Here is an 18,406-nt window from a genome sequence, read left to right as displayed (position 1 = left end):
CTCTGGCCAAAAAATCTTCAGAGGGAAGTGGCAATTCTATGGAGGGGGTGGCACTGCTTTGGTGTCCTGGGCAAATATTTTAGGGATACAGGCTTTGGCGAACTAACTGTTGTTAATAGAAGAATTTTAAATAATGTACTGCTCTGGCTTTTATCTAATTTTGTCTTATTAATTTTTAACAGATGTTTTGTTAAACATCAATGATTGCTCACATTGTAATACTAATTTCTTGTATGTTTTATTTATATTTGTGTCTGTTTTGACTTTGTAATGTGGCTTCAGTCTTGGATCAGTGAGAAGTTGAAAATAATACAGATTTACCATTCCTTATCCAAAATTCTCAAATTCGAAATACTCCCATATAAGTGGCTGAGATGTGACACCTTTGCTTTCTGATGGTTTAGAGCAGTGGTTCTCAACCTGGGTTCCCAGATGTTTTTGGCCTACAACTCCCAAAAATCCTAGCCACTTTACCAGCTCTTGGGATTTCTGGGAGTTGAAGGCCAAAAGCATCTAGGGACCCCAGCTTAAGAACCCCTGGTTTAGAGTATATAAACTTTGTTCAATGCACAGGGGCAGGACAATCAGTGGTGGACCAACAATAATGATGGGAGTAGTGATTAGAGCATGGCTGACAGGTCTATTTGAGTTTCCTTGTGGCTGTAGCTAAAAGGCCCATGTGAGCCAGATCCTCCTCAGGCCAGGCCATTTGTCCATATTATTGCCACTGCCACGTCACCTTCTTTGCTCAGAGCCTCTCATGGGTTTGCTCAGCGGAGCCCCTGGTAGCGTAGTGGGTTAAAGCCTTGTGACTTGAAGGTTGGGTTGCTGACCTGAAGGCTGCCAGGTTCGAATCCCACCCAGGGAGAGCGCGGATGAGCTCCCTCTATCAGCTCCAGTTCCATGCGGGGACATGAGAGAAGCTTCCCACAAGGATGGTAAAATATCAAAAACATCCGGGCGTCCCCTGGGCAACGTCCTTGAAGACGGCCAATTCTCTCACTCCAGAAGCGACTTGCAATTTCTCAAGTCGCTCCTGACACGAAAAAAAAATGGGCAAGGCCATTCCTGACCATTTCACAGCCAACAACAGCCGTAGTAGTTGATCTCACTAAGGCATATGGCAATGCCAATCGTAGGCACACTGGGGGGCTTTGAAGAAAGGAATGTAGTGTTTGTTTTTAAATATCCTTGTTTGCACCTGGGACAGATTGCTCCCACCAGTCCACTGTGCTTTAATGCCACCAGATGGAACAAACAATGAAAACTGGCCTGAAACTATGATATACTGTGTTATTTTTTCCTGTGCTGTAATAGCTCACTACATTAGTCAACAGAAGTCACTACATTAGTCAACAGAAGGCCACATCCAATTTCTCTGCTGCAAAAAACTTGCCAGTGTAATTCATGGGTCAAGGCAGAAAACTGGCCATCCATCTTCCTGTAGTTCAGTGGTTCTCAACCTGTGAATCCCCAGGAGTTTTGGCCTACAACTCTCAGCTAGTTTACCAGCTGTTAAGATTTCTCAGAGTTGAAGGCCAAAAAATCTGGGGACCCACAGGCTGAAAACTACTGCTATAGTTGGACACACAATGAAAAAACATCATCCATGTAGGACCACCCAGAGTACAGAGATCCATTGGGATTAGGCCACTACTGAAGGTCCATTTCTGCAGAAGTAGCTGAAAGCTTCTCTGACATTCCCCTATGACCACCACCGTCACTCTGTACCAACAAGGAAATGGCTAGGTGTAGCCTTGGTCAGGCCACACCTGAATACTGTGTCCAATTCTGGGCACCGCAATTGAAGGGAGATGTTGACAAGTTGGAAAGCGTCCAGAGGAGGGCAACTAAAATGATCAAGGGTCTGGAGAACAAACAAATTAAAGAGCTGGGTATGTTTAGCCTGCAGAAGAGAAGGCTGAGAAGAGACATGATAGCCATATACAAATATGTGAGGGGAAGTCATAGGGAGGAGGGAGCAAGTTTGTTTTCTGCTGCCCTGGAGACTAGGACGCGGAACAATGGCTTCAAGCAGAGGCTGGATGGCCATCTGTCGGGGGTGCTTTGAATGAGATTTTCCTGCTTCTTGCATGGGGTTGGACTGGATGGCCCGTGAGGTTTCTTCCAACTCTACGATTCTATGATTCTAGGGAAAATGGGGGCTGCAGCAAAGGAAAGGGGGGAGTTCGACAAAAGAAATAACATTGCTATCCAATTGTGATATGTCTCCCAATCCAGGATCTAAGCCATGATCTGTCCCCTGATGATGCCACAATCAGAAAAGAGCTCTTCATTTTGCAGTAATGTTCTATGCAATTTAAAGTAAACAGAGTAAACATGCAGCAAGTAAGGAGGGGAAATATGGTAGACCAGAGAGTAAATTTCTCTTTCTCATCTAGAGAGGTGGGGAAGACGGCCACCAGCACCAGCACCACCACCATCACCAGAAATATTAGAGGAGTTTGCTGTTGTCAGGAATTCATGTGGAAAGAGACATAAGAAGCGAAGTTTCCTAAGACCTAGGATTGTAGGCGGTTCTTCTGCTCTGCCAGGCTCCCATCCATGGCTGGCTGCTATATATATTGGCCAAGAGTTCTGCGCTGGAAGCCTTATTCGTTCTTGCTGGGTGCTGACATCTGCACATTGTTTCGCTAGTAGGTAAAGCCATGTTTGGTACTGTATGAAATCAACTTGGGGTGCCTCAAGATTTTGTTTTTGTCGCTTAGGAAAGATGGAGCACTGAACGAAATTATGCAAAAGTACTCCTTGCCACTGTTCTCTTACAAAAGTAGACTAGATTTTTAAAATACAAAATCTGATGGGCTAATAAAAGGAAAATGCCATGCGCTGTTTTTCATTTGCACCACATCCCCATCCTGATTGTAGAGCAGAAGTTGGCATAGTGTACTGTCTCCAAGCCTGGGTTTTGGGGGGGTTTGTTTTGTTTTTTGCAGGCCTTGACCCCTCCAGTTTTTCCTGAGCACCCTTTTCTGAGAAAAAAAAGTTTGGGAGCTTGTTGGCATCATAAAAGAAAATGGGTTGCCTCAAACTACAAAGACAATTATCCACTATTATAGTAATTCAGATTTTTTTGAATGTCATTAAACCTATACAGTAGGGTCTCACTTATCCAACACTTGCTTATCCAACATTCTGGATTATCCAACGCATTTTTGTAGTCAATGTTTTCAATACATCATGATATTTTGGTGCTAAATTCATAAATACTGTACAGTAATTACTACATAGCATTACTGCGTATTGAACTACTTTTTCTGCCAAATTTGTTGTCTAACACGATATTTTGGTGCTTAATTTGTAAAATCATAACCTCATTTGATGTTTAATAGGCTTTTCCTTAATCCCTCCTTATTATCCAACATATTCGCTTATCCAACATTCTGCCGGCCCGTTTATGTTGGATAAGTGAGACTCTACTGTATTTAGTTCAATGTATCAATATGAATACAAAAACAAAAAACATTGCTATACAGTAAAACAAAGGACTGTTACATTCACAGTAAAAGAATATTTTTCTCTCAAAAGATTAATTGACTTCTCTTTTGGTAGACAATAATTGTTCTTAACTGGGAAATAGTAAGCTCCAAATACACAAATTGACTCCTCTTCTTATATAATTGTTCTTATTTCTTTACTATGAATGGTAGACTCCAAAACCACAACCGGTTTCAACTCAAGAGAGTCTGTATCAGGTGGAATTAAAACTATTATCTGTGTTGTTTTTCTGAGTTTTTTTTTATATGGATCTTATAGGGAACATATATAGCGGCTAAAGGTTATTTAAAATACACATAGTTGCATGACACATACAAGATACATAGTAAAGATAATGTAAAAATTATACTCACAGAAAGATCTATTTCTTAACATTCATACTCTACAAGCAGTTTTATTCCAATGCGCGTATGAAGCTGAGTAAACTCACTGTTAATATGGGAAGCACATTGGTCAGGTGGTTGCAAAGTAATGTAATTGCTGTTACTCATGAATCACATTTAAAGGAGTACTTCCAATTTTTACAAGAAACAATCATTAGAGTTAGTATTGTTCAACCCTTTCGGATGTTCTGTTTGGAGCGTGAAAATCCAAAACGATTCACATTGTAGGAGCTTCCTCTGGAACTCAGAGCACTTGGAAGGTGTGACGACTTCTAAAATCTGGACCCGGAGTGATTTAGGAAAGTGATTTAAATCTTCAAAATGCTTATAGAAAATCGAATCAATAGAATGTTTCCTGATCTTGCTTTTATATAATGCAGAGTTTGGCTTCCTTGCCCATTTGGCCTATGTACATTAGTGAGCAGGGACACATAATGGCATAAATTACCCCCCAAGTGAAGCAAGTAACAAAATGGTTCATTTTATATTAAAATGTAGTGTGGTGATTCTTAAAAGAACTTTGCTCGTATGAATTGTGGACATAGGGAGCAATTGTGACAAGCGAAATTACCTATCAAGTTGGATTTCGTAATGTATTGTTTGGAATCTAAATCTGAATTAATCAAGATGTCTCTGATGTTTTGTGTTCTCCTGTGGGTGATGAGAGTGGGATGTTCACAACCTGGTATGTCACTTACCAAATTCCAGTATTTTCTCAGTTTTTATTACATGGCTTCTTACACTGACCAATTTATCTAAACATAATAAATATAGGTTTAATGATATTCAAAAAAAATCTGCATTACAATAACAGTGGATACTTGTCTTTGTAGTTTGTTTGGTGGCACGTTTGGTGGTCCACAAGGTTTTCAGGGAGTCCCAATGTGTTGGTACGGCTGTACCAGAAGCTCTGACTTTATTTTCTTGCTGCAAATGTTTGCAATCATAGGACAGGCCGCCTGTCATCATCAGTTTGGTTCCGCCCCTTGTTCAGGGCTCTGGGAGGGAAGGAGGCATTTTTAAGTCAGTCTCTCTTAAGGAAGCTAAGCTATAGGATGTAGACCAGCTCGTCCCATAGAAAAGCTTCATATCCCAAGAACATCCAGGGATAAAGAACATCCGGGGATATAGAACATCCGGGAATATAGAACATTTGAGGAAACAGAAATTCCAGGGGAAAGTCCCAAAAGCTCTGACTGAGAGCTTACAGCCTCTCAGCTGCTGAGGGAAACAGCCCTAAGTTTCTAAAGACTGAAAGAGAGAACAGCATCACAGATCCACGGAATCCCAGCTGAAACATCTGCAAGCCTTGGCTGGTAGGTCCACTCGATACCCAGACGCATTTGGAGTCGGTAGTGGGTCCCACATCAGCTAAGCCCAGATATTAGACAGCCTGGGAGAGGTTATCCAAAGCCAATTGCCTGTCCCCTGGGGACAAGACTGAAAGGGCCAACAGTTTATTAAGGAAACCTTGAATTGTTATTTGACTCCTTGAAGATTCATTATTTGTTCATCAGTAAAGACTTTGTTATTTCATTAAAGACTCAAAAGGCCATATTTTTCAGGGAAATCCTCAACAATCTCTCTTTAGGCACCCTGGCTTCCCGCTGGGCTTAAAGTATACGTCCTATACAAAAAGACAACAGTTATAGGCCCAGCATATGACAGAACACCCAAGAACAGGATCCTGGTTCCATCACAGTTGCCCCCTTCCCCACTGTTGAGGAAGAGGTTCTTCTCCTTCCATGGACAAGAGGAATGCCAAGCAGGCTGGGCAAATATGTAGCCTGTTTGCTCAACTTCCTTAGTCATCATCATAGGTGACCATTGTGGCCAAGTTCGATTGTCTTCCAAGGATGGATCTTTGCAATGGGTCCATAAGTGACTGTAAAGGCCTATTCTGGATCACCATAGTCTTTCATAATGAGGACATAGATTTCCAGACAGAAAGTGGTCATAACAAGGGTTTGCTTGGTGTGCTTTCCTCTTGGCATATTTCTCCCTTACACCCTCTATTCATGCCTCTTCAAAATCCATAGCACTGTTGATAACAGCTGATCTCCAATAGAGTGCTTGGAGACCAGGGCTTCCCAGTTATACCCGATTTTTTAAGATTAGCTTTAGGCCCATCTTTAAATCTCTTTTGCTGTCCATCGACATTCTGTTTTCCATTCTTAAGTTGAGAATAAAGTAACTACTTTGGAAGGAGGTGATCAGACGTTTGGCCAAAGTAGCCAGTCCAGCGAAGCTGATGGCAGAGAATCATCACTTCAGTGCTGGTGGTCTTTGCTTTTCTTAGAACACTGATGTTTGTCAGTTTGTCTTCCCAAGAGATTTGCAGGATTTGTCAATGGCAACTCTGATGGAATCTTTCCAGAAGTCGAGAGTGTTGGGTGTCATCCTGGACTCCACAAGTCTCCAATCCCCAATGAGTAGCTAGACTAAGAAAGCAAGATTAGAATGAGGGATTCCTTACTCTATTCCTATGGATGCCTTCCTAGAAGGAGCTTTCTGTCTCTACTCCTCTCTTTCTGGTTGCTACTATCTCTTCCCCGATCTTCACTTCACTTCACTTCACTTCACTTCACTTTATTTCTTAATTAGTCCCTCTCCACCAGAGTGCTCCGAGCAACTTACAATTTAAAATATCATTCCACAATATAAAAAACATTCAACACAAAAAACATTCAGCCTAAAAACATTCAACAGTGACTATTTGGCAAATTAGATCTGATTTACTTAAATGCACAACCAAACAGCCAAGTCTTGAGTGCTTTTACAAAAGGTCGCATCTCTGACATTGCTCTAACATATGGAGGCATTGAGTTCCACAGAATTGGAGCATAGATCGAAAAGGCTCTACGCCTTGTAGCTTCCAGGTGTACCTCCCTAGGGCCGGGTACATATAGGAGATTTTCCTGGGAGGATCGAGGTGACCACTGATGGAAAAAAGGAATGAGGCGGTCCCTAAGATATAATGGTCCTCTTTGAGGTATGCTGTAACTTCCTCTCTATTGCCATTTTGATTGGGCCTAGGCTACGACCATATGGTTGGCCTCCATTTTCTCTTCCCTTCTTCCTTTTGTCTCCTTCTGTGAGGACGCATCTTGGCATTCTCCAGGCAAGATGTAGCTGCATGCATATAATTTTTTTTGATATCTTTACCTTTTGCCTTCCTAATAACATGAGATTTGGAAAGTTAGTTAGCTCCAAGAATTTTCCTATCCAGAATGCATTTCTTTTACTTCAATAAATACTTTTGAAATTATATTTTTGGCTCTGCAATCCTATGCCATCCTGAGCAACAGAAGCTTATCCCAACTCACCACACGTAAGTTTCTGCTGCTTGTGAAATATACTTCTGGCACTTTGCTATATTTTGGTGGAATCACCCCAAGAGAGGGTTATTTTTGAGTCTAACCGTTCATAGATTCCCAACAGATTCCCCTTTGTAGGTAGTCTATATTTCACAGACATACAATAGAGTTTGAAGAATAAGCATCTTGGCATCCTTACAAATGTCGCAGTCCTCGAACACACTCTGCATCATTTGACAAAATGCTGCACTTGCAGAGCTCAGATGGTATATTTTGGCATTTTGTGGAACTTTTGTGGCGAGGTGGCTGCCTAGGTAGTGGAAATGGTCAACGTTTTTTCTAGCATTACACCACTAAGCTGACTTTGCAGAGGGTGTTTTGTGTCTGCTGGTAAAGTACAGTAGAGTCTCACTTATCCAAGCCTCGCTTATCCAAGTTTCTGGATTGTCCAAGCCATTTTTGTAGTCAATGTGTTCAAGATATCGTGATATTTTGGTGCTAAATTCGTAAATACAGTAATTACAACATAACATTACTGCATATTGAACTGCTTTTTCTGTCAAATTTGTTGTAAAACATGATGTTTTGGTGCTTAATTTGTAAAACCATAACCTAATTTGATGTTTAATAGGCTTTTCCTTAATCCTTCCTTATTATCCAAGATATTCGCTTATCCAAGCTTCTGCCGGCCCGTTTAGCTTGGATAAATGAGACTCTACTGTATTTGGGGAGGTTATAAAGTCAAGCAAGTATGCTCTGTCCCTCCTACACTAGTTTGCTCACCCAGCTGGAGGAATTGTACACATGTATACATACACAGTAGCATAGAATTCCTAGCTGTTGCTGACTACTAGTTAAGTATTAATGAGAAGATAAGAGAATGTTGCTTTTCTTTTTTCTCAGCCCACTGAAATCAACCATTCGAGTTGTTTTGGGACAACATTTTTTAAATAAAACAACAGATGTCACTCAAGAATTTGATGTGGAGAGATATATCATGCATCCTGACTACACAGTGTACAAGCCAACTGAAAATGATATTGGTGAGCATTTTTCTTATTTCTTATTCAAACTGGGAATTGTCGGTTATGGACTTTACACTACAGCACCTTTCTGGCACCAAATTTGGCCAGAAAACACTTAACAACCCAAGAGGTGACCACCGTGTGTCAGCAAAAATGGCTAGATGTGTCAGTGCTGACATGTGTGTCATAGATTCGCCATCACTGCTCTAGGAGATGGAGAAGATGGTGTATCGCAGAATGGCAGATTTGCAGGGAAAGCAATCTGTCATAAGTTTGTTTCTCTTCTCCAAGATAAGGAAGAAGGGATGGCAATGTACGCATGATAGATGAAAGTGTATATTTGTGTCAGTGTTTAGTACAACGTAATATCCCCTTTGTTTATGTAACCAATGTAGTTCTATAGAGTCTGCAAGTCTACTTATTTCTCTGTAAAGAGTCTGATATACCCTGTCTCATTGTGAATGGAATAAAAGAAATGTTAATGTTTAAAAAGTATTTATGACATCAGTACTCACAAAAGAAGGGTCCAAGGGTTTGTATGATTTGCCACTGGAATTTCCCCAGTCCTGATATAGCTGTCTTTCTGTCTCTGTCTCTCAATCTCTCAGCTTTAATTAAACTAAAGAAGTCCAAACAGCGTTGTGCAGTTAAGTCCCAATTTGTCCAACCGATCTGCCTCCCGGAAAAAGGAATGTCATTCCCAGATCATTATAAATGTCAAATTGCTGGATGGGGACACTTGCATGAAAGTAAGTTAGACAATGTTTTTTTGTTATATTTGTTATTGTGAAACTAATGAGAGACATAAACATATAGTCTAACTGGACATTCGAGCAATCATAATGAGCTATTGTGTCTTTATATTGCTGATTAATATCTTAAATCTCCATTGTATCTCCTGCTAAGGGAGAGGTAATATGTCTATCACTTCTCGGGGCACATCTACAGTAACCCTTTAATGCACACACTCAAAGCTCTCCACTGATCAATGCATGCACATTCCTGCTGGGACAGTTGGAGGAAAAAAAACTGCCGTCTTTGCAGTTGTCAAGCTATAGATACTGCAGTTCCTAGAACAATGGTTCTCAACCTGGGATCCCTAGATGTTTTTGGCCTTCAGCTCCCAGAACTCCTAGCAGCTGGTAAACTGGCTGGAATTTCTAGTAATTGTAGGACAAAAACATCTGGGGACCCCAGGTTGAGAACCACTGTCCTAGAACAAGTTCAAGACAAGCCATCTGGTCCCTGATTCAATTCCAGGACTTCCAATGTAATCATCTACAGAGTAAAACCACTTCTTTTTATGCTGCTTTCACTTGGGATGATTGAGACTAAAAATGTTGTATGATTTTTAAAAAGAGGAGTGCCAAACAGTGTATAACAGACATTCAGTGTGACTTTTTAATTATTTGTTTTGTTTTGGATACCACAAGTAACTTATTGGAATATATGAGACAAAAATACAAATAGGCATAGCAAATATAAAAAGGAAATCCAGTAAAGAACAAAGAAAGGAATGAGATAAAGTGGCTAGTAAGTAAAATGTCTAATAAGGCAAAAGCATTAGTTGGTTGTGATCTCAAATTCAACTGAAAGTCTTAGCTAGAGACCCATTAAGGCATACATGTCTTTTCACACTGTTTGCCAGGAGGTAAGCCCAAAAGCAAAATAAACTCATGAGTTTTGAGGGAGGCACTTAATCCATATCAGTATGTGATTTTAGAGATCTGACAACTTTTACCCCTTTTGTGTGTTGCCTGTGTAGGTTAAATCCACTTAAATCCACATTCTGATCTGGATTAAATGGCTGTGTGAAAGGGATTATTATTATTATTATTATTATTATTATTATTATTATTATTATTATTATTATTATTATTATTATCACAAAGAGTAAATACCGTAAAAACACAACCCAGAGCAGAAGAGAAAATTGGCAAAAGAAGGCTCTCCACGGACAGTTCCTAGGAAAAATTGAGAGTCAAATTGACAAAGAAAAAACATGGCTGTGGCTCACAAATGGAACTTTGAAAAAGGAGACGGAGGGCCTGATTCTGGCAGCCCAAGAACAAGCCATTAGAACCAATGCCATTAAAGCCAAAATTGAAAAGTCGACAACAGATCCCAAATGTAGGCTCAACAAGGAAGCAGATGAAACAATAGATCATGTCTTCAGCTGTTGCAAGAAGATCGCACAGACTACAAGCAGAGGCATAACACCGTTGCTCAAATGATTCATTGGAACTTGTGCCACAAATGCCATCTGCCTGCGACAAAGAACTGGTGGGATCACAAGCCGGAAAAAGGTTACAGAGAATGAGCATGTCAAGCTACTCTGGGACTTCCGAATTCAGACAGACAGGGTTTTGGAGCACAATACTCCAGACTTCACGATTGTGGTAAAAGACAAAGTATGGATTGTCGATGTCGCAATCCCAGGTGACGGCAGGATTGAGGAGAAACAACTGGAAAAGTTGACACGATATGAGGATTTAAAGATCGAACTACAAAGACTCTGGCACAAGCCAGTCAAGGTGGTCCCAATGGTGAGCGGCACACTGGGTGCAGTGCCTAAAGGCCTTGGCCTGCACTTAAACACAATTGGTGCTGACAAAATTACCATCTGCCAGCTGCAGAAGGCCACCTTACTGGGATCTGCTCGCATTATTCACCGATACATCACATAGTCCTAGACACTTGGGAAGTGTCCGACGTGTGATCCAATTTAACAGCCAGCAGTGTCTGCTGTGGACTCACCTTGTTGTGTTTCAAATAATAATAATAATAACAACTTTATTTTAAAATCCCACTTACATCTCCCCAAAGGGACTCGGGGCGGCTTACATGGGGACAAGCCCAATCCGCATAGTTAAAAATAGCACAATAAAATTTGTAAAACATCATAAAGCAATACAAAACAAACGACATCATAACACAGTATAAACCAACCATTGACCAAACAACCACTAGCCTGATATAGTAAACATAGTATAGGAAAGTGCAGGGAATAGATCTTGGGTCAAAGCTGGGGCCAAAATTAACTGGGGAACTGATTAATCAAAAGCACAGTGGGACAACCACGTTTTTAGAAAAGTGGACAGGCTGGGCTTTTCATATTATACTCTTTGGTTGTCAGGTAAATCAATCCTGTTATAACCAAACTGATTTTTTTTTATTACATGTTTTGTTTCAACAGATTCATCTAGCTACTCTCATGTACTTCAAGAAACCTCTGTCCAAATAATCCCCGATTACAAGTGTCAAAATTATGAAGTTTATGGAGCTGATATTAGTGAAAATATGTTCTGTGCTGGTTTCCTTGAGGGCAAAACAGATGCCTGCCAGGTAACTGAGGGACAGTGGGAGCCAGCACCATAGGTGGTGGTGGGGAGGGGGGTGAGAAGACCAGGCAGCAACCAAGAGGAGGCCAGTGACAGTCACCCTCACTTCTCCTCTGGGAATGGGGAGCAGAAACCACTGCACCCCCTTCAAGGGCTAAAGTTGACATATAATCACCTTGTTATAGGCAGGGCTAAGCTATCATCTCTTTGGAAGGGGATGAGGGTAGCGTCAACATCCATACTGGAGGCTGAGTCTGTAGGATCACCCCCCCCCCCCAACTCTCTTTCATCCAGCAAGACCTGGGGGTGATAACTAACTAGCCAGGATCTCTGGTGATGTTATAGAGCAATTTAGAGCAGCATTGAAGAGTGAGATCCAAGCTGTGGGTTGCACCTGGTGAGAATAGAAGCCAATAATTTCCAGAATATAACTCACCAGGTTGAAGCAGAAGCCACCGAAGAATTTTATTTAGTTTCAGCTGAAAGTGATACCAGCCTACGATAGTTCGCCAAAAATAGACTGAGATCCATAACATAGCAAAGCATGCACTTTTATACAGTTCTAGTTTTGAACTTCCTGCCTCCTGCCCACCGGCCAGCTCTGTGTTGATTGGCTCTGACGTTAGAGCAGAGGGGGAGCCACTAGGAGCCTCCTCCAATGAGGGCATGAGCCCCATCTGTGACCTCACTCCCTCGCTGTCCAATGGGGGGGTGGAGGTGTGGCAACAGTATAGAAAAAAAGTACACAAGATTATAGGTGACTCAACAATGCTTGTGGATCCATTGATTGATTTGGCCAGTTCCATGAATGGGAGTCTGACCCCTGCTGGTTTGTATCTCTTGTGGAAACAGGATCCGTGATGGGATTATATCTGTGACTCAAGGTCCGAGGAAAAGGGTGGCTTTGTCAAGCCTCGCCTCTGCCTTCCAGGAAGATGAGTCTTTTTAAGATGAATAGTTTTCAAAACGTCCAAAGGGTTTTCTCCCAGGTGGCCTGACATTAATGTCCTCCGAGGTCTGGGGAAATCCATTGTGCACTGTAGATAATGATATTCAGAATCCAAGGAGAGGAAGATGGCATTGGTTTGAGACAGTTCTATTAGCATGAGCTTGGGGCAAGCTAGTGACCCAGGTCGAGGCATGTTTGGCCAGAGTTCACAGCGAGGTCACTTTGCTTCAATTTGATATATACATACATGGAGGGAAATACATTGCACAAGGAAATAACATTGGCAATAAGAAACAATAATGAAAATGTGTGTCAAAGGTGATACAGAGAAGCCGAAAAATACATTTCAAAATTTTGAGAAATAAGGGCAATATTGTAAAGCGTGTGGTTTAAAATTGGCTTTTTTCCTTTGCTAACCCTTTTGCCTGGATATATGCCTCAACTCTAAACAAAAAGGGAGTCCTTTTGTTTGTGAGTCACTGGTTCAGGAAAGGATTAGGAGAATTGTTATCTCTTGCCTCAAGCTAAAAGGTCAAACACCCTTTGTCCCTGGATTTTAGTAAATCACAGTAAACTCCAGTAAAATTTCTCAGTTACCTTCTGCTATAAATATATGAAATATAGGACATAGAGCCTTGATTTTTGAATTATCTTTTACAAAGTCCTGAGAGGGGTCACCTCGATCACAGTGATATAATTGGCCAGGTGGCAGAGCTCCAGATTCAGACTTGCCCTGATAATTCACTATAAGGATCAAGTATGCGAAAAGGGAACATGAGGGCTGTGATGCATTTGTGCAAGTGGCAAGACAAAAAAAGAGGGAATCATGCCATGTCAGAACTGTTAAGTTTTTGGATTGCATGGGACCAGACACAGCCTTACTGCTCAGGCCCAGACTATTTGTCAAATCACATCTCCCTGTATAGACCATCTCGGGCACTTCAGTCAGCAGAGGAGGCTCTTCTCTCAGTCCCACCCCCATCACAAGCGCAGCTGGTGGGAACGAGAGAGCGGGTCATCTCCGTGATCCCCCCCCCCGCCTCTGGAATTCACTACCTAAAAAAATGGCCGTCACCCTCCTCTCCTTTAAGAAACAGCTAAAGGCACATCTATGCACCTACATCTATCCTCCTACAGAGAGAAGGAGGATATAACTGCCACCCCATAGCAGCTATGGTTTAAGTGAAACTACAAGAAATACTGAATATTCTCAGCAACTTGGTCATTTAAATTGGTCTAGGTATACATTCGCTCTGTGCAATAATGTTTTTACTGAGTGTCACGTTTAAATTTGTTTTTTCTAATTTGGAATTTTTATTATAATTAGTACCGTATGTCATTGTCATTTTATACTTTTGATATTAGTGAAGCAGTTGTGGCACTGAATACATACTGTTTATATGTATGTATGTTAACCACGCTGAGTCCTCTGGGGAGAGAGGGCGATCTAGAAATAAAGTTGTTGTTGTTATTATTACTACTACTACTACTACTACCATTTTGCACCACTCACCCAATTCATGGCAGTATTCAGATTTGCATTGGGCTTACCTACAGAGGAGTTTGGGGGCATTCATCTGGAATGGAAACAGCTGCTAAGGCAGCTGAAGGAGATGACACTATAGGTTATTGGGCACTGTTCTGAGTTCAAATTGGCGCTATACAAGTTCGTGGTTTTATTTTGTATGGTACTGTGTGTTTATTTTATGCTTTGTTTTAGGCACCTTGTGCCATATGTAAGCCGCTCCAAGTCCCTTGGGGAAGATGGAGGTGGGGTACAAAAATAAAGTTGTTGTTGTTGTTGTTGTTGTTGTTGTTATTATTGAGGCTTGCCAATGGGATTGATTAAGAGGATGGGTAGGTGGAAGTCTAAGATTAGGAACCTCTTTATTTTCAGGCAAGTTTTTTTCCAGTTTTTTATTTATGTGCTAAATTTGATTACTTTGTTTATAAATGAACTCTTGAGCTTACAACATTTTTGAAATCACCACCTCTTAGTTCTTTTTGCAGAAAAGGCAAAAATCCCCAATGGGGACATATAGCGTCATATAAAATGTCATAATTCATAATTTGGGTGTATAATTTTTGATAACAGATTGATGAAATATATATATATATTTCTTGGCATTGGATAGCATAGGGAAGGGTTAACACCTCTGTGGTGTTTATTTTACTGTCTGTGTTCCTCTTCAAAAGATTTCATTTCACTTTCTATCCCTGTGAGAATTGGATTTTGAAAGATTTGGCTTGTTGTGGAAACAAGGATTGGATAAAGCTTGAATTGAGACACCTTTTCCCCATGATAATTCTTCCAGGAGTGAATTTCCCATTCTAGGAGTAGATTTCTCTCACTTCCTGTTGTCTCACCCCTGTTTGTAAATGTGAATTGTTTGTAAGTCAGATGTTTATAACTCGGAGTTTGTTGAAATACAGTAAAATCAATCTAGATTACCATGAAAGGCAAACCTGGAGGTGAATATTTAGATGGAATGTAAAAAATGAAAATACAGGCAGCCTTGCCTTGCGTGGAGGATGGAGAGATGTCAATTGTATATTTAATTGTCTTGGGCATTGTTTTAGTATTGTTCTGGCTATTTTAGCATGTGTATTATTTTGTCTTTTAATTTCTAATTGGGGGATTTAATTGTATTTTTTTGTAAATTTAATAAAAAATCAAACCCCACTGCGAAAATTTATTTTATTGACAAGATACCTTTAAGTGGGAAGTCTCCACCTAGTGGAAGATGGCTGAATTTCCACCCTGCAAAATCCCTTATGTGCAGGATATATGTAACCAAGCAATTTTTTCACAATTTTATTGAAAATCTCAAATACAATAATTGCTGCTAAATTTCACATTGTTTCTATATTTTTGGAACAGGGAGATTCTGGAGGACCACTTGCTTGTGCAAAGGATGGAATTTCTTACCTGTATGGTATTATTAGTTGGGGTGATGGCTGTGGCAAAGCTGGAAAGCCTGGGGTTTATACAAAAGTCACCAATTATGTGGACTGGATAAATGAGAAGATAAGCCCTGCTCTAAGGAAGACAAGTAGCTCTTGACTGATTTTATGTTTTGCTAACACTATAAAGTAATGTCAACAATCACTGTTTATAATGCTAAAAGTTCTTATTAAAAAGCAACATGCTCTTTAAAAATATCATCTATGTCTTGCTGTTAATTTCACATTTGATGTGTTTACCTGATGCCAATGTTCATCCTGTGTCAGGATTCTATGTTTAGGACCTGCCATGTTAATAATACACTTAATATATAAATAACTCTGCTTTATCTCCCCATAGGGGAGCGGAATACAGTTTACATATATAAGGCAAACATTCAATGCCCTTTTACACAGTGAACAAACAATATACGATGCAAAGACAGAGGTGAAGGCGATGCTCAACTCCAGCCACGGGGAGGTGCTCTTGTTCCGTTTTTCTATGCCGAGGAGCCTGTTGTCCATAGACTTTCTCTCACTGTTGCTGTTATGTCTGCATGGGGCACCCTTTTACCTCCCTGCCGAGGCGGTACCTATTGATCTAATCACATTACATGCTTTCAAACTGCTAGGTAGGCAGAAGCTAGGCTGACAGCCGGGAGCTCACCCCGACTTGCAGCTTCAAATGCTGACTATGCTGTCCTACTTGGCTTTCCCTCTCTTGCTTCCTGGTTGCTGTTCTTGGGAGGACTGTTCCATTGGCTCTCATTTTGGGGGTGGAGCTTGGAACTCCCCTGTAGGTTTGGATGAGATGGTTCAGCCTGGGAGCTAATCTCTAGAGGCCCTTTTCCCTCCATTTGGCATTCCAGAGAAAAACCTCTTAGAGGTAGGTCTTATAATTTGGTCTGGGTTCTTTGACCTGGCAAATTCAAATAGGCAACATAAATCACGTACTTACCACATAGGTCATAGTTTAGGTACTTACCTCAAAGATAGCAAAGTTGATAGTTTACCTCATAGCTTATGTACTTACCTTATATATAGTTCACCTCATAGTCATTATAGATAGTTCACCATAGCTGGTACTTACCACATAGGTCATTGTTTAGGTATTTACCTCAAAGATAGGAAAGCTGATAGTTTACCTCATATATGTACTTACCTTATAGCTTATCACCTTATAGTTATTTCATAGCAAGTATTTACCTATAGCTTCGATAGCATACTTCAAGTACATAAGTACTTACCAAGAGCATAGCTTATAGTTCACCTCATAGTCATTATAGACAGTGCTCATCATAGCCTTGTACTTACCTCATAGTTTACCTCATAGCATTATAGATAGTGCTTATCATAGCCTTGTACGTACCCTATAGTCCTTACCTTATAGTTTCCTCATAGCTTGTGTGCTTATCCTTTATAGTGTTTATAGTCTTCATTCTCTATCAATATAGTTTTATTTCTTTATAATTTCAGCGATTTTACCTCATATTATTTCTAATACAGTAAAAGGACTATTTCTTGTGTTTAATAAACATATTTTTGGTTATCTTTAACCAGCTGCAAGAGTGTTTACTTTGGGGTTTGAAGTATAATTAAAGGGTAAACCGAACACCGCTTGGGTAGCCAGACCTATAGACAGCCATTTCCCCCAGCGTGCCTTCACACTAACCCTCTGGTCAGTAGAAATTCTGCAGCTAGTAGTGTTAACCACTGCGCTACCATGGTCCAATGTTTGAGATTATTATTGGAGATTATAATATGTTCATGCAATTATGCCTTACTGGTGTTATTCACTGTAAGTAATAAGTATTTCACATCATGAGGTATCTGAATTTTCAAAGTGGATTGGAATTGGAGTAGTGTTTGATAACTTACCTTTTATGTGTTTTTAATGTAATTTTTTATCCTGTATTATTGTTTTAATTGATATATTGCATTACTGTTTTATCTGTTTTATATTGTGATTGTATTATGTTGCTTATATTTTGTCCTTATGTTGTTTGGGCCTCTGCCCCATGTAAGCCGCCCCGAGTCCCCACGGGGAGATGGTGGCGGGGTATAAATAAAGTTTTATTATTATTATTATTAACTGTTAGCTGAAATTAATTGTTATCTGGAGACAAGTGCATCTTATCGCAGTAACGATGTAACTGATGAGAAGGGGGAGTCTTCTCAGAGAGCCTTTTCGCCTTTACTTTAAAAAAATATGGCTTCGTTTTCGCATGTGATTTCCTTGAGAGCATCCATTTTGTCTTCCAACTGTATGTCTTCCACATTTTTGTTCCATGCGTAAGTCCATATTCAGGTGAGGAATGTAGAAGCAGAGTTCTACATGCAGGGACATTGCCCATAGAAAACCGCATTAGAGTTGTGCACAGATCCATTTTAGTTACATTCATTCTTTTATTACTTTTGTTACCTTCGGGAACACATAACGGGAAGTCTCCTCCCAGTACGAAAATCAGCTCAACACAAAAGCAAGCGGAGCTGATCCCGGCTCCTTGCCTGCTTTTCGTGAGCAGCCTCCTTGCTTTTGAAAGAGTTCGTGTTTGGTATGTAAGTCCAGAAAGTGCACGCGCCTGCCTGCAGCTAAGCACTTCATCTAGAGTAAGAAACAGAACTTGCCTCCTTGCCTTGGAGAGTCCGTGTGTAGCATGCAGGCCCAGAAAACGTGTGTGGCTGCCTGCATCCAAGCGCCTCTCCTCTAGAGCATATAAGCAGGTAAGAAGCCTCCTTAAAATGCATGCCTGCCTGCAGCTGAGTGCCACTCCTCTAGAGTAAACAGGTTAAATGCCTAAAATGACAGGAAGGGAAACCTGAGAAGCCCCCCCCCCCATAATGGGGCTATAGAAAACTAATCTTTCAGCCCCCCCAGAGTGAAAATATCTGCCCTCTCTATCTTGGGAGGCTCCCAAAAACTGGATCG

At 40.7% G+C, this 18,406-nt stretch overlaps 1 protein-coding gene and 1 long non-coding RNA gene across 3 annotated transcripts in view; one reads left to right on the top strand and one right to left on the bottom strand.

Annotated features, from left to right (window-relative positions):
• The window catches only part of LOC103279664 (uncharacterized), an 87,619-nt gene extending 83,674 nt beyond the window's left edge, over positions 1 to 3,945 (bottom strand). Inside the window, exon 1 of the long non-coding RNA XR_010006549.1 lies at positions 3,873 to 3,945. This is a non-coding gene — a long non-coding RNA (uncharacterized LOC103279664). The remainder of the gene's footprint in view (positions 1 to 3,872) is intronic.
• hgfac (HGF activator) overlaps positions 1 to 15,696 on the top strand; it is a 48,130-nt gene extending 32,434 nt beyond the window's left edge. The window contains exons 8-12 of one of the 2 annotated variants that reach the window (XM_008115928.3): positions 2,403 to 2,661; positions 8,123 to 8,262; positions 8,853 to 8,993; positions 11,441 to 11,589; positions 15,416 to 15,696. In XM_008115928.3, coding sequence (XP_008114135.2) covers positions 2,403 to 2,661; positions 8,123 to 8,262; positions 8,853 to 8,993; positions 11,441 to 11,589; positions 15,416 to 15,598 — 872 coding nt within the window. In that variant the 3' untranslated portion in view covers positions 15,599 to 15,696. The remainder of the gene's footprint in view (positions 1 to 2,402; positions 2,662 to 8,122; positions 8,263 to 8,852; positions 8,994 to 11,440; positions 11,590 to 15,415) is intronic. The other variant, XM_008115929.3, reaches the window with a different exon arrangement.
• The last annotated feature ends 2,710 nt before the right edge of the window (positions 15,697 to 18,406 follow it).

Source organism: Anolis carolinensis, chromosome 5, assembly GCF_035594765.1.
Source record: "Anolis carolinensis isolate JA03-04 chromosome 5, rAnoCar3.1.pri, whole genome shotgun sequence".
NCBI classification, from domain to species: domain Eukaryota; kingdom Metazoa; phylum Chordata; class Lepidosauria; order Squamata; family Dactyloidae; genus Anolis; species Anolis carolinensis.
This window is presented reverse-complemented; position numbering and strand designations above follow the sequence as displayed.